The 24,316-nt window shown below is 61.1% G+C and overlaps 2 protein-coding genes and 2 long non-coding RNA genes across 10 annotated transcripts in view; 1 reads left to right on the top strand and 3 right to left on the bottom strand.

Moving 5' to 3' along the window:
* PERM1 (PPARGC1 and ESRR induced regulator, muscle 1) overlaps positions 1–4,156 on the bottom strand; it is a 5,893-nt gene extending 1,737 nt beyond the window's left edge. The window contains exons 1-2 of one of the 7 annotated variants that reach the window (XM_032262015.1): positions 3,905–4,156; positions 761–3,035 (exon numbers count right to left, since the gene is read on the bottom strand). In XM_032262015.1, coding sequence (XP_032117906.1) covers positions 761–2,906 — 2,146 coding nt within the window. In that variant the 5' untranslated portion in view covers positions 2,907–3,035; positions 3,905–4,156. The other 6 variants (XM_032262014.1, XM_032262018.1, XM_032262016.1 and 3 more) reach the window with 6 other exon arrangements.
* Positions 4,157–13,625: 9,469 nt separating this feature from the next.
* Positions 13,626–14,334, bottom strand: LOC116539273. The gene is made up of 2 exons (XR_004263973.1): positions 14,129–14,334; positions 13,626–13,910 (listed from the first exon to the last, which is right to left on the bottom strand). It is a non-coding gene; the product is annotated as an uncharacterized LOC116539273 (long non-coding RNA).
* A 2,387-nt stretch (positions 14,335–16,721) lies between these two features.
* On the bottom strand, positions 16,722–18,638 carry HES4 (hes family bHLH transcription factor 4). The gene is made up of 4 exons (XM_032262030.1): positions 17,638–18,638; positions 17,459–17,554; positions 17,291–17,378; positions 16,722–17,194 (listed from the first exon to the last, which is right to left on the bottom strand). The coding sequence occupies exons 1-4, from the start codon at positions 17,743–17,745 to the stop codon at positions 16,818–16,820; spliced, it is 669 nt and encodes a 222-aa protein (XP_032117921.1). The 5' UTR covers positions 17,746–18,638; the 3' UTR covers positions 16,722–16,817.
* On the top strand, positions 17,933–23,092 carry LOC116539274. Its single transcript, XR_004263974.1, has 3 exons — positions 17,933–17,943; positions 18,569–18,571; positions 23,030–23,092. It is a non-coding gene; the product is annotated as an uncharacterized LOC116539274 (long non-coding RNA).
* Positions 23,093–24,316: the final 1,224 nt, after the last annotated feature.

A 24,316-nucleotide genomic window follows, 5' to 3' on the forward strand; every position in this document is an offset into this window, starting at 1 on the left:
TCTGCCCCGGGAACCACCTGCCCTGAGAACTGTCTGCCCCGGGAACCATCTGCCCGGAAACTGTCTGCCCCGAGAACCATCTGCCCTGAGAACAGAACTGCCCCCGGAACCATCTGCCCCGGGAACCGCCTGCCCTGGGAACCATCTGCCTCGAGAACTGTCTGCCCCCGGAAACACCTGCCCCACACACACCTGCCCCGAGAACCACCCGCCCCAAGAGCCATCTGCCCTGCACACGCCTGCCCCAGACACATCCATCCTGGACACATCTGTTCCGAGATCCATTTGTCCGGGACACGGCTGCCTGGACACGTCTTCCCAAGAACCACCTGCCCCGACGTGTCTGTCTGAGTCACAGCTCCCCCGCTTCCTCTGCCTCAGACTTTGTCACATGGTTGAGCTGGGCCGGTTTGGGGGAGCTGCCTGTGGGCCCCCATTTTCTGGTGTGTAAAGCACCTCCCAGAGGAGATGAGACGTGATGCTACCTGGCGAACACCTCACCCTGAAGGCAGCCAGGCCTGGGCCGGAACTCTGCCAGAGGCCTGGGGCACGCGCTGCCATCACGTGGGCTGAACAGGCCAATGGCCATCGCGGAGCCAAACCCCTGAACGGCCCGGGTGCCTGGCCATGGCTGCCCCATCTGGACTGTGTCCTGGGCTGACCCAGGCCCTGCCTGCCCACCCCCCAGCGGCCCCGTGGCTGAGCTCCCTGGACAGTGTGTCTGGGACCTGGATGGGCTGTGGCATCTGAGGGCACCTACCTGCCCACCTGAGAGCCAGGTGGAGCCGCTCCACTGCGGCTGGCTTGGAGGGGGTCCCGGGCCCCGCCCCCTGGGAGGCCGAGCTGGAAGGCTCCAGGGTCTGCAGCCAGTGTGGGGCAGCCCCCGCTCCCGGGACACCCCCAAGCCCGTCCTCTCCAAAGAAGTGTTCGTAGGCCTCAGGGATGGAGATGGGCACGGGGTCTCCAGGTGGGGGGGCCGGCACAGGACCTGCTCTCGGGGGTGGCGCTGGGGCCCCCCGCTGCCTCGACGTCTGGGCTCCACAGTCTCGGAAGAAGAACTCGCATGTGTCCGGCCACTGGACGTCCACGGGGCCCTGGCTGGCCGCTGCCGCCTCGGCATCTTCGTCCTCCGCGATGGGGTCACAGAAGAAGAACTCGTAGGCCTCTGGGAGGGTCACAGCAAAGCGGCTCCCGGGCCCGGCCCTTGTCACGGCAGAAGGGGGCGGGCAAGGCAGGTGCTTGAGGATCCGAGGCTGGTGGGGCTGGGGCCCGACGGCCACAGTGTCCCAGACTCCGGGCCCCCCATGACCCCCAGTCGCTGTCCGGCGGGCTGAGGGCCGGGCTGTGGTGGGCGTGGCCAGGCCTGAGGCCTCCCCTGAGCCTGGCTCCTTGGGCGTGGGCACAGCCATGGAGAATCGCACTTTCTTCTTCTTGGGGACTTGGGTGAGACCCAGTGTGGGCTCCCCAGAGTGGTGTCCACGGGCCCCTGCTGAGGGCTCAGACCTGACAACCTCCGTGTCCACCACGTCAGGCCCAGCTCTTCGGGTGGGAGACCAGGCAGGGCCGGTGGCATCAGCTCCAAAACCAGGTGTAGACACAAGCCCGGCGGACTCAGCCATCCTTGGCACAGCCCCTGAGACAGGTGGAGATGAAGCCGCCTTTAGCTTCACCGCTCGGCCTGCTGTAGCCAAGGCCACATCCAGGCGAGGTGTGGAGGCCGGTGTGGACAGAGCCATGTCCAGTTGAGGCTTGGAGGCGGGTGTAGACACAGTCATGTCCGGTTGAGGCTTGGAGGTGGGTGTAGACACAGCCATGTCTGTGTCAGGTTGAGGCTCGGAGGCGTGTGTAGACACAGCGATGTCACACTGACGCTTGGAGGCGGGTGTAGACACAGTCATGTCAGGCTGAGGCTTGGAGGCGGGTGTAGACACAGTCATGTCTGTGTCAGGTTGAGGCTCAGAGGCAGGTGTATACAAAGCCATGTCAGGTTGAGGCTTGGAGGCGGGTGTAGACACAGCCATGTCTGACTCAGACCTTGAGACATCTGGGTGGGCCTCCTGGATGGGTCTGGACACCGTGTGCAGCCTGGTGCTGGGGGCGGCTCTGATTTGGTCTGTACCTTGCTCAGTCACAGGGAGAGGTGTAGACAGGCCCAAACCTGGCCCCAGTTTGGCTTCCTGCACGGGGGCCCCGGGGCCAGGCTCGGGAGCTCCTGCAGGGCCTGGCCCCGGCTCCTCCTGCCCGGCTCTAGCTGTCAGGTTTGCCATCTCAGGACTGGCTGCAGGGAGCAGTGGGGAGCCCGTCCGTGCAGAAGCAGGGGCTCCTGCCTGCCCACCCCCCTTAGCACCCACCGCTCGCCTCTTCTTTCGGCCGGGGCTCCGTGGCGAGGCTCCAGGGCTACTGGGGGGCCTCTGGGAGGCAGCGCAGTGGCCAGGGGACTCGGGACTCCGAGGGGGCTCCCCCGGGGGCCGTGGGGCAGGCCCCTGTAGAAGTCTCTGCATCTGGTCTCCAGAAGAAGACGCTGGACCGGGGCAGGATGAGCGCTGGCCGGGAGGGGGGGTGCCGGGGCCGAGGGACAGTGGAGCTTCTGCCCGTGCGGACGTGCTCGGTGTCTGGTGACTGGTCCCCGGGGCCAAGACAGGCTCACACCGAGACCTGCTGACCGGGGACTGCGGGGTCACGTCCTCCTCCTCATGGCCCTGCCCCCCCGCCGCTGGCTGCCCTGTCAGGAGAGGGGGGGCCCTGGGGGGGCTGCTGCCGCTGCTGTCCCCTTGCTCAATGTCACTGGACAAGAGCTCGTCTCCAGAGGCCAGGCCGGCCTGCAGGAGGCCACACTCGTCGGTGGTGGCTGAGAACTCGGCCCAGTCCTGGTCACTCAGCTGGAGGCTGTATTGGAAATTTTCCATCTAGGGTCAGCAGAGGCACCGAGGCTGGTGGGGTCCTCATGGGTTCAGGCCCCGGGCACCACCCTGCACCTGCCGCCGCTGCCCCACGAGACCTGGGGGCACCCACTGCCTCGGGGCTCTATCCGTGCCCTGGAAGGAAGAGAACAGCATATAGAGGGGCAGTGCCTCCTTCGACCATAGCGGCGACGATTTCCTCCAATCTAGAAAGTCTGCGCTCCCATGGCCCTATTTCCCACGCACTCAGACGAGCTTCGAAAGACATGTTGCTACATTTGCAAAATCGGAGACGACCTACAGGTGAAGCAACCTAGAAAACTGGCAGTCCTCAGGTCTGACTGCTGCTTCCCACCCCAGCGTTGCTGGTAGCCTCTCCTCCTCCACCCTCTGCCAGCACTGTCTTTATACAGCAAAGCCGCTTTCGAGGTCCACCGAATGGCACCAGTGACCTCAGGTTGGGGGGGGCAGCCCTGGCCTGACCAAAGTGCCACAGCTGGTTTACAGGGCCCAGCAGGTGCCCAGCCCTTGGGGATGACCTTCCCATCGCCTTGGCTGGGACGGGCTTCCTCTGAGCTCACCAAGTGGTGCTGTCCCGAGCTGGCCCAGGTCAGCAGGGACAGCCTGGGCAGCAGGTGCAGGGTGAGATGGTTTCTTAGCTGCCAGCGGCCACCTCGGCTGTCCTCAAGGTCTTCACCACGACCCAGGCCTGCCCAGCTACCCGGGGTGCCTTCCTCTGCCCCATCTCAGAGAAGCAGGGAGACCCCAGCTGGCTGTCAGGTGTACCCCGAGAAGGGGCTCCCCTTGGCCTCAGGTCAGCCCCTCTGGACCCAGGGGGTGGGAGGGCGCTCGTGGGGACAGTCCCGAGGTGGAGGTGCCTTGAGGCCAGGGAGCTGCTTTCTGCCCACTGACCTTTGCCCTCCGCTCTGGGCCCTTGAGAAGTCTCTGGGGGTTGTTGCCATTGGGACCCTTGGGTCGGGAGCAAGCAGCGGGTCGGGTCCTACCTGGGTCCCGGCGGCCGAGCAGGGTGTCTGAGCAGCCCGTCCCTGGCAGCATGGCACTAGGCTGACTGAACAGGCTCCACCCCTGTGCCAAAAATACCATGTCCCTGTGGTTACATGTGATGCGTGCCAGCCCTCAGGGTCCAGGCCACAAATAGATGGCATTTGAGGGCCCTTCGGCTATGGCTGTGAGGACAGCTTCCTGGCATGGGGCTGGCTGCAGTGGGGTCGGACACGGGCCGCAGGGCGCTGACCAGCAAGCAGCACTGCAGGGCCCGTCCCAAGCTGAAGGCCACGCTGTGCTTCCGCCGCCGCAGTGAAACCTCAGACCTGCCCTCCTGCCGTGCTGGAATGTTCCTGGCCCGCTTCTGAGACGGCCTGTGTCCTGACCTCAGGGCTCACGTGAGGGCGAGTGACTGCACGGCCACACAGCCAGAGCACGTCAGGGCCGGTGCCTTCACCCCGGGCTCTGCTCAGCTGCACCCTCCAGGCTGTCGTGACCTTGGAGTTCACAGTGCCCACCCCCAGGAAGGTTCCGAGCCGGGGACAGGAGGACAGGGCCACAATAAACATCCAATCAGGCAGGCAGATGAGCTCAGCTCCGACAGCAACATGTCCTGAGAAAGGAGGGAGAAAGGGGATGGCCGGAGGGGCCGGAGACCTCTCTGAGGAGGGGGCCTTGAACCCAGAAGCTCCGGAGAGTCCAGGGTGCTGGGGCCTGTGCTGTGAGGGGTGGTGGTGAGGGCCAGGTGTGCGAAGTGCATGCCTGGTCCCACACGATGCTCTCCCAGGAAGTAGCCTGCACGAGCCCACAGGACGAGGCGTCCGCCCCCGGGGCCAGCCAGTCGTGAGCCTTCACAGATGGACGGACACCCCGCAACCTTTCTGCAGTGGTGTCCTCGGCCGAGGCTGCGCTCCAGAGACAGCTGCCACGAGGGCTGGGGTGACTGGGGGGAGGCTGTCCCACGAGAATGTGCCACGTGGCTGCCCGAGCTTCCCACGGGTGGCGACGTGGGTCACGTCCAGGTTGCAGCTCTGACACGTAGTGCAGCCATGACTATCCTGGGACATTCCTTTCGATGACCCGCTCACGTTTCTAGGACGCGTGGGGTCAACCTCAGAAGCTGCTGCCCCACGGGTCCCGGAGTTGGCGTTCTGGACAAGCCCTTCATTGAACTCGTATGCTGTTGAACTCCTGTCCGCCTCCACTTTCCACCCTCCTAACAGCGCCTGTGTTTGTTTGAGATGGAATTTCGCTCTCGCTACCCAGGCTGGAGATTTCAATGGTGAAATCTGCTCACTGCAACCTCCACCTCCTGGGTTCAAGCGATTCTCCTGCCTCAGCCTCCCGAGTAGCTGAGGTCACAGGCGTGCGTCACCATGCCCAGCCAATTTTGTGTTTTTAGTAGAGACGGGTTTCCCCGTGTGTCCCAGGCTGGTCTCAAACTCCTGACCTCAGGTAACCCACCCGCCTTGGCCTCCCAAAATGCTGGGACTGCAGGTATGAGCCACCACCCAGCCTGATACTCCTTCACATTCAAAAAAACTTCATTGTGGCTGGGCATGGTGGCTTAGGCCTGTAATCCCAGCATTTTGGGAGGCTGAGGCGGGCAGATTATGAGGTTAGGAGTTTAAGACCAGCTTAACCAACATGGTGAAACCCCGTCTCTACTAAAAACACAAAAAAATTAGCTGGGCATCATGGCGTGTGCCTATAATCCCAGATACTCTGGAGTCTGAGGCAGGAGAATTGTTTAAACCAAGGAGGCAGAGGTTGTGGTGGGCAGAGATCATGCTGTTGTACTCCAGCCTGGGCGACAGAGAAAGACTCCATCTCAAAAAAAAAAAAAAAAAAAAAAAAAAAAAAAAAAAAAAAAAACTTCATTGTGTCACCTTTCACGCCGGATCTGCACACACTTGGCATGGACGTTTGTGTACGGACCTAGGGGCATGGGACTCCCCTGTCTTCATGTGGACGCCCAGCTGACCCCGCACCACATCCTGGGTGGCCATGCAGGTGGCATCTGGGCCCCATGTGACGGTCACCAGATGAGAAGGCTTTGGGGCTTGGGGCAGGAGAGGCAGGGAGGCCAAGGGCCAGGCTGCGGCCAGGGGCTGTGGCGGGAGGTGGAGGAGGCAGGGGCCCTACACGAGGCCTTTTCAGGACACGCTGTCTCTGGGGCTTCACTCCCAGCCCCTTCCGTCATGAACCTTCCTGGTGGGAGCCGCAGGGGGATGGCGGCGGTCGGATGAGGAATAGGCAGGGTCCCCCCGCACTTCAGGCAGCAGCACCCCTCAGTCCGGGAGGAAGAATAACCCAGCCCCACGGTGGAGGCGGAGACCAGCGCCCAACACCCGGGCCTGGGGGTGGGGGACCCGGCCTGCTGTGCTCCTGGCGGCCACCAGAAGGCACCAGGACACCATCGAGCAGTGGACTGCTCCCCAGGTCCTGCCTGCGCTGGTCACGGCGGCGGCGGCGCCAAGGGTGTTTCTTGGGGGCTGCTGGGCTCCCTTTCCTGAAGCCACGTAGCCCAGGTGAAAGCCCTTGTCCCGAGACAGTCAGGGAGCCGATTCCACGAGTGAGGACTGCATGGGGGGCTCGGCCCCAAACTATTCGCCTTCCCTCCCTCCCTCCCTCCCTCCTTTTTCTAGCTTTTTCTTCGCTTCTCTTTCTTTCCGTCTTTCTCTCTTTTCTTCCCCCCTTTTTTGTTTTTGACGGAGTTTCACTCTGTCGCCGAGACTAGGGTGCAATGGCGTGACCCCAGCCCCCTGCAGCCTCGACCCCCCTGCAGCCTCCACCCCCCCGCCGCCCCCACCCCCCTCCACCTCCGACCCCCCCTGCAGCCTCAACCCCCCTGCAGCCTCCACCTCCCAGGCTCAAGTGATCCTGCAGCCACAGCCCACCAAGTAGCTGAGTCCACAGGCACCGTCACCTCGCCCGGCCTCCTTTTCGGTTTTAATAGCTTTATTGAAGTGTAATTAACACGTAACACACTTTAAGTATTTATTTGTTTATCTATGTTTTGAGACGGGGTCTCGCACTGTTGCCCAGGCTGGAGTGCAGTGGTGCGATCTCGGCCCACTGTAACCTTCGCCTCCCGGGTTCAAGTGATTTTCCTGCCTCAGCCTCCCAAGGAGCTGGGACCACAGGTGCCCACCACTGTGCCTGGAGAATGTTTGTATTTTTAGCAGAGATGGGATTTTGCCAGTTGGCCAGGCAGGTCTGAAACTCCTGCCTCCCAAAGTGCTGGGATTACAGGCGTGAGCCACCACGCCTGGCTCACTTCAAGTATTTAAAGTGTAGCTTTGCTAGGTTTCGACACGCATACCCCTGGGAGCCACCGCAAATGTCTGCACCGCTCCCAAACGTTCGTGTGCCCCTTGGCAATTCTTCCCTCCCCCCACTCAGGCAACCAGGAATCTGCTCTGACCACAGAGGAGGGTGCGTCGGCTAGAATCATGCAATGCGCCCCTTTGTGTAAGACAGAAGACTGCAACCATGCCTGTCCTCTGTGACCGCGGACTTAGAGAGTCACCCGCGCTGTGGCATATATCAACTGATGTTTTTTATCAAAACTGTTCCATCGTTGGATACACTATAACTTCCTCCTCTGTTGATGGACATTTAGATTATTTCTAGTTTGGGGCCAGCACATGTAAAACTGCTACGAACATTTGTGTTCAAGCGTTTGTGCTGTGGAAGAAAAATGAATCTTGGGACCCCCAAATCACTAAGGCAAAGGGAAGAGTCAGGCTGGCAACTGCTTGACCTGCCTCCCGTTCTATCCCTAAAAAAGATAGCTACCAAGATCTAAAAAAAAAAATCGCATATCTTCCTCATGACTTATCCACAAGAAAATTCCTTGCAGACAAAGGATGGACAGAATTCAAAGTCATGTGTGTGCTCACTGAGATCAATGAACATCTGATTACTTTCTTTGGAAAGTCTAATCAGAAACTCAGAAGAATGCAACCTGCCAGACTCAGTGGCTCACGCCTGCAATCCCAGCACTTTGGGAGGCCGAGGCGGGTGGATCAGCTGAGGTCAGGAGTTCGAGACCAGCCTAAGCAACATGCAGAAACCCCGTCTCTACTAAAAATACAAAAAATTAGCTGGGTGTGGTGGTGCACACCTGTAATCCCAGCTACTCGGGAGGCTGAGGCAGGAGAATCACTTGAACCTGGGAGACGGACGTTGCAGTGAGCCGACATTGGGACACTGCACTCCAGCCTGGGCAACAAGAGCAAGACTCTACCTCAAAAAAAAGTTAATTAATTTTTTAAAAAAAAAGAATGCAACCGTTTATCTGCCTATAACCTGGAAGCCCCTCCCTGCTTCAAACTGTCTCGCCTTTCAGGACCGAGCCAATGTCCGCCTTACACACATTGTTAAACTCCGGTGTTTCCCTAAAATGTATGAAACCAAGCGGTGCCCTGACCGCCTTGGGCACAGCTCGTCGGACCCCCCGAGGCTGTGGCAGGCACTTCCTTCGCCTTGGCAAAACAGACTTTCTAAATGACTGAGATCTGTGTCCGATACTGCAGCGGCTAGGTCAGGTGGTATGTACGTATTTAACTTCTTGAGAAGCTGCCAAACTGTCTTCCAGTGTGGCTGTACATGTTTTATTCCCATTAGAGGTTCCAGCCTCCGTGTCCTCACCAGCACCCGCATGGGCAGGCCTCGTGATTCAGTCATGCCAGGAGGCGCTCAGCGCTGTCTTGCTGTGGCTTCGACGTGCATTTCCCCGCTGGAGTAACACTGGGCATCTTCTCGTGTGCGCACGTGTTGTCCGTGTATCTTCTTTGGTGAAAAGACTGATCAAATATGTTGTCAATTTTATTTCATCTTATTTGAGATGGAGTCTTGCCCTGTAGCCCAGGCTGGAGCGAAGTGGTGAGGTCCCGGCTGACTGCCGCCTCCCTCCTCTGGGTTCAAGCAGTTCTCCTGCCTCAGCCTCCTCAGTAGCTGTGAGTGCGGATGCCTGACCCCACACCCGGCTAATTTTTGTATTTTTAGTAGGGACAGGGTTTTACCACGTTGGCCAGGCTGATCTTGAACGCCTAACCTCAAGTGATCTGCCGGCTTCAGCCTCCCCAAATCCTGGGATTACAGGCATGAGCCACCACGCTTAGCCTATCCTGTCCACCTTACAAATTAGGGTGTGGCCTGGTGAGGTGGCTCATGCCTGTAATTCCAGCACTTTGGGAGGCTGAGGCAGGCGGATTGCTCAAGGCCAGAGGTTTGAGATGTATCAGGGCAACATGGCAAAACCCTGTCTCTACAAAAAATTAAATTAAACATAAAAATAAAAATTAATGCATTGGAACCAAATCATTTTCTGTGTGCAAGAAAAGAATTCAAAAAAAAAAGGAAGAAAAAAAGAAAAATTAGGCTGTTTTCTTATTTTTGAGTTTTCTGAATTATTTTTTCTTTTTTTTGAGATGCCCAAGCTTCGCTCATTTTCTCTCAGCCTGTGGTTTGCCTTTTTTCTTTTTCTTTTTTTTTTTTTGAGACAGAGTCTCGTTTTGTCACCCAGGCTGGAGCGCAGTGGTGTGATCAGGGCTCACCGCAACTCCGCCTCCTGGAGTCTAGCAATTCTCCTGCCTCAGCCTCCCGAGTAGCTGGGATTACAGGCACACACCACCATGCCTGGCTAATTTTTTGTATTTTTAGTAGAAAAGGGGTTTCACCACGTTAGCCAGAGTGGTCCCGAACTCCTGACCTCAGGTAATCCGCACACCTTGGCCTCCCAAAGTGCTGGGATTACAGGTGTGAGCCACCGTGCCTGGCCCAGAATTCTTTATATATTCTGCACGTAAGTCTTTTATCAGATATGTGATTTATTTTCTCGAAGCCTGTGGTTTGTCTTTTCTTTTTTTTTTTCTTTCTGGTTCCTTTTTTTTTTTTTTTTTTTTTTTTTTTAGATTAAGTCTTGCTCTGTCACCCAGGCTGGAGTGCAGTGGCACGATCTTGGCTCACTGCAACCTCTGCGTCCCGGGTTCAAGTGATTCTCTGCCTCAGCCTCCTGAGTAGCTGAGACTACAAGCACCCACTACTACACTCGGCTAATTTCTGTACTTTTAAATAGAGTTGGGGTTTCACCATGTTGGCCAGGCTGGTCTCGAACTTCTGACCTCAAGTGATTCGCTGGCCTCGGCCTGTCATCCATTTTGAGTTCACGATGTGTGTGATGTGAATAGGTGTGCAGCTTCCTGCACACACACGTGGATGTTCAGGTGTCCCAGCACCGTTTGTAAAAGACAATTCTTTCCTCCGTTGAACTGTCTTGCCACCCATGTTGAAAATCAGTTGACTACAGGCCAGGCACAGTGGCTCACGCCTGTAATCCCAGCACTTTGGGAGGCCAAAGCGGGAGGTCTCTTGAGGTCAGGAGTTTGAGACCAGCCTGGCCAACATGGTGAAACCTCGTCTCTACTAAAAATACAAAAACGAGCCGGGTGTCGTGGTGCGTGCCTGTCATCCAGCTACCCAGGAGGCGGAGGCTGAGGCCGGAGGATCGCTCGAACCCAGGACACGGAGGCTGCAGTGAGCCGAGATTGCACCACTGCACTCCTGAGACGCCGTCTCAAAAAAAATTCATTTTTACATTGTTCATTGCCAGTGTGAAGAAATACAATTGATTTTTGAAATATTGATCTTGTCAAGAACGCTAACCCTTGTTCTATTAGCTCTGAGAGTTTTGTAAATGGCTTCCTTAGGGTTTTGTGTAAGAGATCGTGTCATCTGAAAGGAGTTTCCCGTCTTCCTTTGTTTTAATCACTGTCACCCAGGCTGGAGGGCAGTGGTACGATCTCCGCCTCCTGGACCAAGCAATCGCCCCGCCCCCGTCTCCAGAGTAACCGGGACTGCAGGTGCACACCACAATGCCTGGCTAGTGTTTGCATTTTTCCTTTTTTTTGGTAGAGACAGGGTCTCACTATGTTGCTCAGGGTTGCCTTGAACTCTTGGGCTCAAGCGATCCTCCCACCTTGGCCTCCCAAAGTGCTGGGATCACAGGTGTGAGCCGCTGGGCCCAGTCCTACATGCCTGCGTTTCGTTTTCTTTCCTAATTCCTCCGGCCAGAACGTCCTAGAACGTGAAAAGTACGTGGCACTGTGGCTTCGTGGGGTATTGCATCGCTGTGGCTACGCAGTTCCCGGGAGTCCTGCATGGGTGCTGCCCAGCCCCTGGCACCTGCGGGGTTACGGTTCCCGTCAAGCTTGGAAAAACGTGTCATTATTTCTTCAACCATTTAACCTTCTTCCTCTCTGCTGCCACGGACTCCGATTACGTGGATATCAGGCCACGCAAAGGTGTCTCGCAGCTCACTATTCTATGTTTCTGTTTTCCAAAATCTGTTTTACGTTAAAGAGTTTTTATTGTTACAGTTTCGAGTTTGCTACTGTTTTCCTTCCCCACGTCTAAACTGTCAGTGCTGCCACCCAACGCGTCTCTCAAATCAGACCTTGACATTCTCATCTCTAGAAGTTCCTTCTCCACTGGGTTTTTGAACACCTTCAATGTCCCTAACATCTTCGATGAAATTTCCACTTCTGCTTTTTCTAATTTGTTTTTGATTTTCTTTAGAGATCAGATCTCACGTTGTTGCCCAGGCTGGCCTTGGCATCTTGGCAGCTGGGACTGTGGCACGCACAGCAGCACCTGGGATAGATGCACCACAGTTACAATGTCCCTGTCCATGAATTCCATCATCTGTAACACTCTAGGATCTTTCTGTCCATCTGGGGACTGGGGAGGGTCCCTTGCCTGGGTGTCAGGAAGGGGGACAATCTCGATGGGACATCAGCTGGGACGCCTCATGCTTTCATCTCTGCTCCTGTCTGGGGACGGCATTTGCCCCAAGGATTTCTGTGAAGCAGGTGATGACCTTCTGCCTGCAACCTGCTTGATAACGTTCAGCCCCAGGTTTGGTCAGAAGTCCGGCCAAAGGCTGGCAGCCTGTGCGGTGGATCCTCCAGCTCCCCCCGCCCCACAGTGCCGCTCTCACCCCTTCCCCCAGCAAACCAGCTTCCTGGGACCTGTTAATGGAGCTTCCTGTTTTATTTTCCCTTTCTTTCCTTCCTTCCCTCCCTCCCTCTCTCCCTCCTTTCTTTTCTCTCTCTCTCTCTCTCTCTCTCTCTCTCTCTCTCTCTCTCTCTGAGTTTTGCTCTTGGTGCCCAGGCTGGAGTGCAATGATGTGATCTCGGCTCACCGCAACTTCTGCCTCCCAGGCTCAAGCGATTCTCCTGCCTCAGCCTCCAGAGTAGCTGGAATTACAGGCATGAGCCACCACACCCAGCTAATTCTATATTTTTGGTAAAGATGGGGTTTCTCCATGTCGGCCCGGCCAGGCTGGTCTCAAACTCTCAACCTCAGGTAATCCGCCCACCTTGGCCTCCCAAAGTGCTGGGATTACAGGCGTAAGCCACCGGGCCCGGCCTACGGTCAACTGGTTTTCAACATGGTGCCAAGACAATTCAATGGAGAAAAGAATCATCCTTAACAATTGCACCATTGGCCGGCCGCGGTGGCTCAAGCCTGTGGTCCCAGCATTTTGGGAGTCCGAGGCGGGTGGATCACGAGGTCAAGAGATCGAGACCATCCTGGTCAACATGGTGAAACCCCGTCTCTACTAAAAATACAAAAATTCAGCTGGGCATGGTGATGCGTGCCTGTAATCCCAGCTACTCAGGAGGCTGAGGCAGGAGAATTGCCTGAACCCGGGAGATGGAGGTTGCGGTGAGCCGAGATCACGCCATTGCACTCCAGCCTGGGTCACATGAGTGAAACTCTATCCCAAAAAAACAAACAAACAAACAATTGCACCATCACACTGCTGCAGTCTGGCCTGGGCAACAGAGCAAGACTCCGTCTCAGAAATAAAATAAAAATAGAACAACAGAAAAGTCCAGTGCTCTGTCCAGGTCAGAAGGAGCCCAACAGCTCAGATGCCACCACCTTCCTCTCCCCACTGCCTCCCGTCTACAGGCCCCGTCCTGAACTCACAGGCTGAGAATCTGTTCTCGCATTGTTATAAAGAAATGCCTGCCACGGGGCCGCGGTGGCGGCTCACGCCTATAATCCTAGCACTTTGGGAGGCTGAGGTGGGAGGATCACTTGAGGTCAGGAGTTCAAGACCAGCCTGGCCAGCAGAGTGAAACCCCGTCTCTACTAAAAATACAAAAATGAGCTGGGCGTGGTGGTGGGTGCCTGTCATCCCAGCTACTTGGGAGGCTGGGGCAGGAGAATCGCTTGAACCCGGGAGGCGAAGGTTGCAGTGAGCCGAGATCATGCCACTGCACTCCAGCCTGGGAGATAGAGTGAGACCCCGTCACAAAAGAAAAAAGAAAAGAAAAGAAAAGAAATTCCTGAGCCTGGCCAGCATGGCAAAACCCCTTCTCCACTGAAAATGCAAAAACGAGCTGGGCGTGCTGGCAGGCACCTGTCGTTCCCCGCTGCCCAGGAGGCTGACCCAGGAGGTGGAGGTTGCCGTGAGCCAAGATAATACCACTGCACTGCAGCCTGGATGACAGAGACTCTGTCTCAAAGAAAACAAAACCCAACTAAACAGCAACAACAAAAGCCTTACGACGCAGCTGCAGTAACCTAGAGAACGGTGTGATTGATGATAGAACAAGGGTAGACATATTGATTAATGGAATATAATTGAGAGTCCAGAAAAATAAGCCTTCACCTTCACTGTCAACTGATTTTTTTTTTTTCTCTGAGACAGGGTCTCACTCTGAGCCTGTCACCTCAGCAGGATCCTACTTACCCCACAGGACACTCTCAGGACACTGAGATGTGAATGCCATGAGGGACCCATGGGCCATTGGGGAGGTTGCCACCCCGGGCCTCAGGGGCCTTCAGCCCTGGCTGAATCCTAGCTGGGTATAGTCCTGGGGCTCCGAGGCACAGTGGGGCAGCAGCCAGGCCTGGGTGACGAGACAGTCCTGGAGCCAGGGGAGCCAGAGGAGAGGTGGCTGGGACCCAGGTGAGCACAGGAGCCTGAGGGGGGCTGAGACACAGGTGAGCACCTGGGGAGGGCTGGGACCCAGGTGAGCACCTGGCAGGGGCTGGGACCCAGGTGAGCACAGGGGCCGGGGGGGGGCCGGGGCCCAGGGAAGCACCGGGGGGGGGGGCTGGGACCCAGGTGAGCACCTGGCAGGGGCAGGGACCCAGGTGAACACAGGGGTGGGGGTGGGGGCTGAGACCCAGGTAAGCACCTGGGAGGGGCTGGGACCCAGGTGAGCACAGGGGCCTAGGGGGGTATTGGGACCCAGGTGAGCACAGGGGCCTGGGGGTGTGCTGGGACCCAGGTGAGCACCTGGAGGGTGCTGGGGCCCAGGTGAGCACAGGGGCCTGGGTGGGGCTGGCACCCAGGTGAACACAGGGGCCTAGTGGGGGGGGCTGGGATCCAGGTGAGCAGAGGGGCCTGAGACCCAGGTGAGCACCTGTGAGTGGCTGTGACCCAGGTGAGCAGAGGGGCCTGGGGGGGGTGCTGGGACCCAGGGGAGCAGAGGGGCCTGGCGGGGTTGTTGGGACTCAGGCGAGCAGAGGGGCCTGGGTGGGGGGAGCTTCGGCCTCACCTCTCACAAGCCAAGGCTCCAGGCAGCCCCAGCCCCACCCCCATCCCTAATTTCCGCACTTGGAGTTAATAGGCCCGGCCTGGCCATCTCTCACCATGGGACTGATTGTTCTCCAGGTTTTGAAAGCCCATGGTCTGCTGTTGTGTTGCCCAGTTCCCCATGACAAGCCCAGACACCACAGAGCGAAGGAGCTCAGCAAACATTTATTGACCCTTGGTCCTCACCAGGGAGGCATCAGGAGATGACCTGCAAGTGACCAGTGACCGTCAGCCACACTCCCCCATTCAGAAGGTGATGGTCATCTATTACTCATCAGGAAGACAAAGCCAAGGTAAAAATCGCTGGGACGGGGGACTGGCCCACAGCCCAGCTGCACAGCGGCCTCCATCTGAGGCGGGGAGGGGCAGGAAATGTCTGGAAGGTGGGGAAGGCAGGAAGGACCCCAAGTGAGAGGGGGCAGCCCACAGCTGGGGCCCCAGGAAGCAGGTTCTGGCAGGCGTCCCTGCTGGGTGTGGGCAGAAGCTGGCTCCTGGAGGCCGGCAGGGGGGCGGGGGGGGGGGGGGGGGGTGGGGCTCTGAGAAATGGGAAGCCTAGGGGGGGCCCATGCTGCCCAGCCAGCCTGGCTGTGCTTCCCGAGACCTCCCTGGTGTAGCCCAATCCTCCCAGCTCTGTCATTCAAATGGTCGGATTAAGTCCCTGTGGGTTCATTTCCTCGTTTTGGGCAGGTGCCGAGGACAGAGCGTCAGGACAGACTGGCTCTCGCCCTCTGGAGCCCCATCCAGCCAGGCCCAGATGATATGAGAGACCCTGAGCCTACGGCAGTTGGGATAAATCACAGTTAGGAGGAAAGGCAGGGAAAGCTGGGGGATGGGTGCTGAGTACAGAGGGACCCAGACTGCTGCGGGCTTGCCCAAGGCTGTGATTCCCCCAGAACCTGCGTGGCCGCTGGAGAGCTACAGACTGTTTAGCCACAGTGGAGGTGGAGGGCATTCAAGGCTGGGGTCTCGTGAACAGCTGTCCTGCCTCTTAGGACCCACAGCCTGGGTGACTTTGCAGGGTGCCCCTCCTGCCCCGGCCTCCCTTCCCACTCCCAGCTCCACCTCCCAGGTCCTCCCTCCCCTTCTGCACTGACGCCCGCTCTGAGCAGCTCCCCTCCCTCAGCCCGCTGAGGCGGCCTCCCTCACAGAGCTGCTACCCAGACTCCCAAGGAGAAGGGCTACTTTGAGGCTCCCCTGGGACCGGGACTCCCGGGGCAGGACTGCTGGTGGGACCAAGGGTGCAGCTCCCAGCCCAATGCTACGCCGGCTCAGGGTCACTGGCCGGTCCTTGGGAGCTCAGAGAGGGGAGCAGGGTGGCCAGGGAGGCTCCTGCGAGGTGTGCCCCGGGGCTGTGTCCTGGAGGGTACAGGGGGCTCCTGCTGGAAGCACGACTGGAGCCTTCGAGGCCCCGTGCTGGTGGGACGCTCCCTCGCCTGTCGTGGGCTCCGGGGAACTGAGATCCTCTGCCTCGGCCCCCGGGGAGCACAGGACCCGGGATGGCGGTGGTGGTTCAGGGGGACGCCCAGCGCTGCCTGGTAACTCGGTGGTCGCCAACGGCACGTGCTCCGGGCCAGTGAGGAGCCCCCAGTCCTTACCCCCTGGAGAGTGGAGCCTCCTTCCCCCGGAAGGGGAGGCTGCGGGCAGCCCCGACGCCCTCGGGAGCCACGTCCTCGGGCCGGGCACCTGGTGTCCGCACCCCAGCTCGGCCCCGAACCCTCCCCGGCACCGAGCCCGGGGGAGGGGTCTGCGGCGGGCACAGGCCGCTCCGCACGAGCGGGAGAACCCGGCGGGAGGCTTCAGGGCAAAGGTTCGGGCTCAGGTCACCGCAGGACCCCAGCCTCCGCCTTCCCGGTCCGGGGACTGGGAATCGGGAAAGGAACCGCTGAAAACATAACGCCCGGCGATGCTGCGCGACCGCCTTCCAGCGTCGAGACACATTCCGGACACTCAGGGACGCTCGCCTTCCCGCCTGGGCCTCCGGGGGACCCCCCCGGGACCGCACCGCAGAGCGGAGGCAGAAGGCGTCCGCGCGGAGGGGCCGCAGGGGTCGCCGCCAGCCCTCGGTCCCGCCCCGGGCCCGCCCGACGCCCCCAGCCACCTGCGGACCTCGGCCTCCCGGGCAGGGCCGGACCCCCGGCGCCATCGAAGCCGACTCTTCGCAAAGGCGAAAAAAGGAAAATCGTGACGCGACCTCTGGAGCAATAAATACGTTTTCTCCGGTACAGTCTCAGAAGAGGCCCCGGCCCTAAAACGGGGCGCGGTCTCCGGGCGGTCCCAGGGCTGCAGCGTCAACGCAGCCACGGCCGCCACGGTCCGCACAGGCCCTGCGGCCCCGCCCTGGGGGCGGAGGGCAGCGCCCGGGTCAGACCCGGCAGCAGCGGCGGCGCGAGCAGGGGGAAGGGACCTCCGAGCGACGGCAGCGGCGGGCGGCCCGCGCAGACCTCGGGCGCCGGGGCCTCTGCGGCGGGGACAGCCGGGGGCGGCGCGGCCGGGCGGCGGGAGGGCCCCAGCTGGCGCAGGCAGGCGGCCAGGTGGCCGAGCAGGCGGGAGCGCACGTCGGCCGGGACGCCCTCGCAGCCGGCCAGGAAGCGGCTCACCTCCGCCAAACACTCGTGGAAGCCGGCGCGGTACTTGCCCAGGACGGCGGGGTCGGCGCTGAGCGCGGCTACGGGGGCGATACGCGAGGAGCGGTCGGGGCCGGGCCTGGGAGTCCCGCGCACCCCCACCGCCCGCCTCGGAGCCGCCGCCACCCGCTCCGCACCTGTGACCTGCACGCGCCGCAGGCTCCGCAGGTGTTTCACAGTCATCTCCAGGATGTCCGCCTTCTCCAGCTTCGAGTGGCGGGAGCTCTGGGGGCAGGAATGGGGCGGGAGGTCCAGGCTCCGCTGCGCCCCAGACTCCGGGTCTCGGGCCGTCGCCCCCGGCTTACCTCTTTCCTGAGGGCGTCCAGGATGAGGGTTTTCAGCTGAGCGAGGCTCTCGTTAATGCGCGCTCGGCGCCGCTTCTCCATGACCGGCTTGGAGGACTGCGGATGGCACCGGCTGAATCCCGCGTCCCTCCGTCCCTCCCCGCCCCCGCCGCCCCCCTCGCGCCCGGCCCGGACCCCACCTTGCGGTGCTCGGCCGCGCTCCGCGGCTTGTCCGGGGCCCGGCTGGCGCTGGCCGGCGCTCCTGCCAGCGGAGAGGCGCTCGGCTTCCCCGGAGTGTCTGCGGGCATGGTGCGCCCTGCGCCGGGTAGAGCGGGCGGACGGCGGTCCGAAACCCTCGGGCGGGTCCCGGCTCTAGGCCCGCGCGCAGCGCCGGCTCGCGCCGCTATTTAAGGCCTAGCCGCCGCGGGGCGTGTGAACCCGGCCCCGCGTTCTTTCCCACACTCGCGCCGGCCAATCGGCGCCCGCTGCCTCCCCTGCCGCTGTCAGTCACGCCTAGGCTCCCGGCCGCGGGCGACAAAGGCCTGGGGGGGGCTCCCCTCGCGCCCTCCTCCGACCCTGGGGCCAGGCCGGGCGATCCGCGCCCCTCCCCTGCAGCCGGGGCCGAGCACCGCGCCGGGGGACAACGGGGACCAGGGACCCCTGGCTGCGCGGAGTCTGGGGCTCACTTTCCCGCCCCGGGGGCCGAGCGGGGAGCCGGGAAGGACTTTTCGCCCCGGGCGCGGGGTCGGGCGGCCCCGAGGGGTGGGCGAGCCTGGAGTGGCGCCTCTTCCTTCGTCCGACCCTCGCGCGCCCCCTCCGGTGCCGGTTTTGGCCCCAATGGGTCTCCGAGTTTGACACGACACCGGCCCGGCCTCCGGAGGCGCCTCCCGCAGCGCGCGTCCTGGGCACCTAGGGCTGCAGGAAGCGTCCCCCTGGGACGCACGGGCGGGGAGAGGGCGGCGTCACCGCATGGGGAAGGGGCGCACAGGGGACCCCGCAGGGCCGGGCGGGACGCGAGCAGGCTGGTGACGTCACGGGCGGCCGCGGCGGTGGCGCGAGGCAGTGGGATGACGTCATGGGGCCGGTGTCGCCAGGAGCTTCCAGGCCACCCGTCCGCGCGCTCAGCTGCAGGAAGTCGGGCTCACGGAGAAACGAGGGGCGCCGTTCGCGCCGGTTACTGCGAAGGGCCGGACGCGGGCGCCGGCGGTCACTGTTCTGACGGTGAATGCCGCGGCGGGGCGCGCTGGCGGCTTCTGCGCTCGGGGTCCCCCGCGGCCGGAGGCCTCCAGAGCCCCCTGGAGAGCCGGGCTCGCGCCGGGGCGGCCCCCGGGAAGGAGGCCGAGGCGGACCCCGCAGCCTCGCGGTTTGAGAACGGAGCTGGTGGAGAAAAGCCTCTCCACGGGGTGGTCCCAAAGGCTTCTGCGGGCGGGGGGTCTTCAGCAGGAAAGCCCCGAGGGAGGGCGTGGCGTTCCCCGGGCGCGGAGGGGGCGCAGGGGCGAGGGAAGTGGAAGGGGCGGCCGGGCCGGCGGGAACCGCGAGCTTCTGGCCGGGGAGGGGTCGGGGAACCTCTGCGGGGCTTTTCTGGCCGGCGAGTCGGCTGAGTGGCAGGTGCGCCCCTGCCCGAGCACCGGGACCCCCCGGGGTTTGCGTCCGGAAGCCTCCCCTCCCTCCTATCCCCTGCGGCGCCCCCCACACCCGGCCGCCTGCACCGGGGCGCGCGCCGAGGGGGGCTGCGAGGCCGGAGCGGGGGGCCCTCCCGGCGGACAGGCTGCCCACGCCCCTCGCCGACCGGGAGAGCCGCGGGGGCCGGGCGGGCGTCCACTGGAACCCCGCTCGCCCGCGCCGACCCCTCTGCTCAGACCGCCCCGCAACCCAGAAGGTGGCCCGGATGGTGCCCCGCGTCCCCTCCGGGCCTGAGCGCTGCGCCGAGGCGGGAAACCTCGAGAACGCCCCCAGGGGCCGCAGCATCCTGCTGGGGGTCATCCCAGGGGCGCTGCCCGCCTGAGTCTCCCCAGCCCCTGGGCCCGGATTTGGGAAGGGATTTGGGCGGACTCTGGGCCTCCCCCAGTCTCCAGACAGGCAGGGAGTTCAGGATGGAAGGAGGGGCCTTCCATATTCTTTTGTAGAGATGGGGTGGCTCCTGTGTTGCCCAGGCCAGTCTCAAACTCCGAGCCTGAGGCGATCCTCCTGCCTGGGCCTCTCAGCCTGCCGGGACCACAGGCCTGAGCCTCCTCCCTGCCCGGGGGCTGGGGCTGACCTTTCCCTCACTGGTGGTCAGACGGTCTCCTTTCCTCCCTGTAACTGCTTCCTCGCTTGTACAAGGGGCTCACTTTGTATTTAACCCAGGGTTGTTGGGAAGACAAAGGAGATTCTACTTTTAAAGCCGCTGACCTGACAGCGTCTGACTCAGTGAGCACCACGTCCATCTGCCACGGTTCCTGTCCCGGGCAGCAGGCGGGGTCCTGGTGGAGGAGCCCAGGGCACATGAAGTGGGAAGCGTGGCCTGCTGTGGTGGAGAGGAAGGGACCCTGCTCCCTGCTGCCCCCACAGGGAGCCCACTCCAGGGTCCCCAGGCCTGTGCTCTTCCCACCATCTTTGCCACAGGGCAGCTCCCGTCTGCGTCTGTCTCTGTTTCTGTCTCATGAGTGCACACATGGCGCCATTTCTCCGGCTTGGAGGACTGCAGGTGGGTACCGGCCGAGTCCCTGGTTCCTCCGTCGCTCCCTGAGGGGAGGGTCCTCAGCCTCATGGGGGGTCTCCTCACATTGGGCCACTGTGGCCACATGCCATGACGCCCAGCCAGTGTCCCCGTACAGCCTGCCAGGGGCTAGCTGTGACCTCCCCTCCCAACCTCTGACCCGGAGGTGGCCGCTGCCTTCTTGCCATGCCCTCAGCATCCCCCTCGAACACTGGCTCCTGACAAAGGAGACCCGTAGCCACGCCCTGCACCGGGTCCTCAGCATGCTCCCCAACTCCTGCCAAGGGCACTCAGGCAGCTAGGACCAAAGCCACCGAGAAACCACTGCTGGGCCAGCCTGGGTTTCTCTCCCCGAGAGCCAAGTTGGGCGCAGAGCTGGTCCTGGGTGTTCACTGGGATCGGTGATGGAAGGCCAGGGCTGCAGGGGAAAGAGCAGGACCCAGGCAGAGGCAGGGGCGCCCAGCTGCCGGGCTCCCTCCCCGATGCATGCCTGCCTAGCAGCAGGGCAGCTGTGTCCCCACGTGTTGGTGCTGGGTCTCCTCCCTGCCTGCCTGTCTGGAGTGCCCTCCCGGCCCGCTCCCAGCAGGCACTGCTTTTCCCTCCACTGCACGGGGACGAGCTCGGTGCCCTTGTCCTTCCTCACTGGCACTTCCAGACTGTTTCCTTTTCCACCAAACCACCCCAGCTTTGTGAGCCGACCTCATCGCGTTAGGTCATTGGCTCCCTTCCCTGAAGGAGGGGACGCTGCTCCCCGTCCCTCTCCCAGCCATGCTTTCAACTTGGACTTCCCCTCCCTCAGGGGTCCTGTACCCTCCCGGCTCTCCCCGCTGGTCTGGGTCCTTTCTCCTAACCGCACCCCTCCACAGGCTGGCTTCTCCCAGCTCTGCCCGGCTCCTGCTCCAGTTCTGCTGTCCTTCAGCCCCCGAGGTCTGCAGTGTTTTCGCCGGCCTTCGTCTGAGCTTCTCTCGTTATCAAGAGCAGCCTGTCTGGCCGCCATTGTGTCTGCCCCTCACCCTCCCTCCCTCCTCTCCTTCCTCCCATTCTTGTGGGCAAACCACAGCCCGTGTGGAATCTCAGCCTGGGTGGCTTAAGCACCACCTGCCCATTCTTTCTCGCAGCGGGGATCGGGGTGGTGCCAGTGGCTTCCCAGGGCCTCACACAGGCCTCGCCCTGGGCCAAGGTCAGCTGAGTGGGGAGAGCCCAAGTGGCGCCATGCTGGACATGCAGGGCTGCTGTCCCTGGCTGCTGGAGTCTCTGCCAGAGCCATGGGGCCTGGAATCCTGCCCGCCGTCAGCTTTCTCCTGAGGCAAGGCCAGCCTTCCAGGAGGGTGAGGTGGAAGCTGGGGTCCAGAATGCATACAATGAAATTTTCACACATTCCATTGGCCAAAGCAGGTCATGGCAGCCGGATTGCAGGGGAGCCAGTGATCCCTCCTCCCCTCCGCAGCCAGCCTCTGCCCTCCCCCTGCAGGGGCAGGGCTGCCTGACAAGCAAACGCCCCAGGTTTTCCGCCTACTGGCTCTGGGAGGGCAGGGATGGAAGCGTCATTTAGTGGCAGGAACACTAGGGAGCCTGGTTCGGCCAAGCCCTAGCTCCCTGCAGCAGTTCCCCCAGGACAGCTGGGCCTGTGTATCCAGTGGGTGGGCCTCCCACCAGGTGACTGCACCAGGCAGTGGGGGGGTGTGGTCCAGCACAGGAGGCCCCTGCCCTCCGCTGTGTGATGTCAGGTATCCAGCTTGGGGCTTCTGGGACCTGCTTCTCACAGGTGTGCAGCTTCTGTGTCCTCTGCCAGGTCCTGTGGGTCTAAGAGGGGGCCTCGCTCTTGTCCAGCGCACCAGGCTCCATCCACCCCCAAGCCCTCCCCAGCTGGCTGCCTCCCCCCTGGCTGGAATAGCCCTCCTGGGTCATTGGCCTCCCCCCCCACTCTGTCCTCCCTGGCGCAGCCAAAGGCATGCTTCTAACCTGCAGACACCCTCCCTAGGGCCAAGCCCACCAGACACCAGGCGGTTCTGAGTGTCCCACTGGGCCCACTGTGTGGAGTGGGGCCCTCTGCCCTGTCCAGGGTCCTGCTCTCCCAGGGAGCCCTTACAGGGGGCTGCAGCTGGGAGGGGACACGCCTGCCACGTGGGTGGGGAGGCTCCGGCCTGGGAAGATGGGATCCAGGACTGAGACTTGTGGCCCAGGTCAGGTGGTGGCAGCTCGGCTTCCTGGTCCCAGCTGGAGAGACAGGGTGAGGCTCCTCCTCATGGGTCTGGAGGGGAGGGGCTGCCTGTCATCCGCCCAGCCTTGAACTCCAGCAATCCATGTTTCTTAGGAAAGGTGGTCAGTCCCATGACACACTGCCGGGTCACCCTCCGCTGGCCGCAGGGCATGGCAGGCTGAGCTCGGCCTTCTCGGAGTGCCATGGTGTGCCTGTGTGGGTACCCAGCCCGTCCTTCCCGATGGAACCAGGCGGAGGTCCAGCCCTGTCGTCACAGTGACCTTGGAGCTGTGACGAAAGCTTCTGTGTGACCAGGAGCCATAAGTCATCCCGGGCGGTGGCTGAGGAGGGGTCACTGACCAGATGGGAAGGCGGGGAAGGGCCTGGATGTGAATGAGAGCAAAGAAGTGGGCCGCAGGCTGGTGGGCTCCTTCGATGGATGAGCCCTGGCCTCTGGCCTCTGTGACACTGGATCCCAACAACAGCCAACCTGAGCAAGGCTCAAGCCTCCCTAGGAGTCCAGGGCCCCAAGTCAGCCCTGCACCTGGCCCAGGCCTCCGACCCTGACGGGCGCTCACCCACCTGAGATCACTCTGGCTCTGTAGGAAGGCAGGAAGCTTTGACGTGACCCTCCGTGGGTGAGGATTACAAAGACATGTGACGAAGCAGGAAAAGCCCCGTTTGACATAGGCAGCTCATTAAATCGCACATTAATTAGATGCAACTTGCTGTGTGTCAGTCACACCTAATTAAAACTGTAAAAAAATCAGACCCATAATTTTTACACTTGGGAGTGTTTTATCAGATGAGCCTTAAGATTCTAGATTCAAATGCAAACTCAATAAAACATTTAGGTTTATTATTTAAGGAAAAAGACCAGAGGATGTTACTGAGTTTATTAAGAAATCGGAAAGAGGCCGGGCGCGGTGGCTATAATCCCATCACTTTGGGAGGCCGGGGCGGGCTGACCACAAGGTCGGGAGATCGAGACCATCTGGGAGACGGAGTTTGCAGTGAGCTGAGAGCATGGCACTGCCCTCCAGCCTGGGTGACAGAGCGAGACTTCGTCTCAGAAAAAAGGAATCAGAATGTGGCCAACGTGGGAGGGTCACCTGAGCCCAGGAGTTCAAGACGAGCCTGGGCAAGTGGTCTCACCTAGTGAGATCAGAATGTTTGAGAACTTAAGATTCAGCACGTTTGCATTTTACATTTAGTTTCATTAAACATACAAGGCAGGTCTAACAGTGAACTAACGTTCTGCTGCGGGAGGAAGACCCCGGCAGCGGCCACTCGGGGGCACGAGTGGAAGATGGGTCTCAAAGGCTGGGGTGCCCGTGTGCCCGTGTGCGCCAGGCATGGCCCAGAGGCCCAGGCGTTGGAGCAAAGAGCCCGGGATGGGGGGCAGTCGTGGGCGACCGGAGAGGACGCCGGGAGAGGCCAGAGGCCGTGACGCAGCGAGCCCGGGCCGGGCCGGTCGCCCCGAGAGCTGAGAGCCATGGGAGCTTTGTGTGATCAGTCTGGCTACCAGGTGAAGAGCAGGTTGTGGGGTCAGCATGGGAGCAGGACGGCCAGGTGTGTCCACGGGAGCCCACGCGAAAGGCTGCTGTGGCCGGGACCAGGGCACGCAGGTGTGAGTGGTGAGGACCAGCCTTGGGATGATTTTTCCTGTTGCTTCTGTTGTTGCCAGATACTTAAAGGCTTAAAGATAAAATCATCAAGCCTGGACATGGCGGCTCACACCTGTAACCCCAGCACTTAAAGGCCTAAAGACAAAATCAAGCCTGGACATGGCGGCTCACACCTGTAACCCCAGCACTTAAAGGCCTAAAGACAAAATCAAGCCTGGACATGGCGGCTCACACCTGTAACCCCAGCTCTTTGGGAGGCCATTTGGGGAGGATCCCCTGAGCCCAGATTGCTGCAGTGAGCCGAGATCGCATCACTGCCCTCCAGCCTGGGCGACAGAGCGAGACCCTGTCTC

Source organism: Sapajus apella, unplaced genomic scaffold (genome assembly GCF_009761245.1).
Source record: "Sapajus apella isolate SASKATOON/1434 unplaced genomic scaffold, GSC_monkey_1.0 scaffold127, whole genome shotgun sequence".
Lineage (NCBI taxonomy): Eukaryota > Metazoa > Chordata > Mammalia > Primates > Cebidae > Sapajus > Sapajus apella.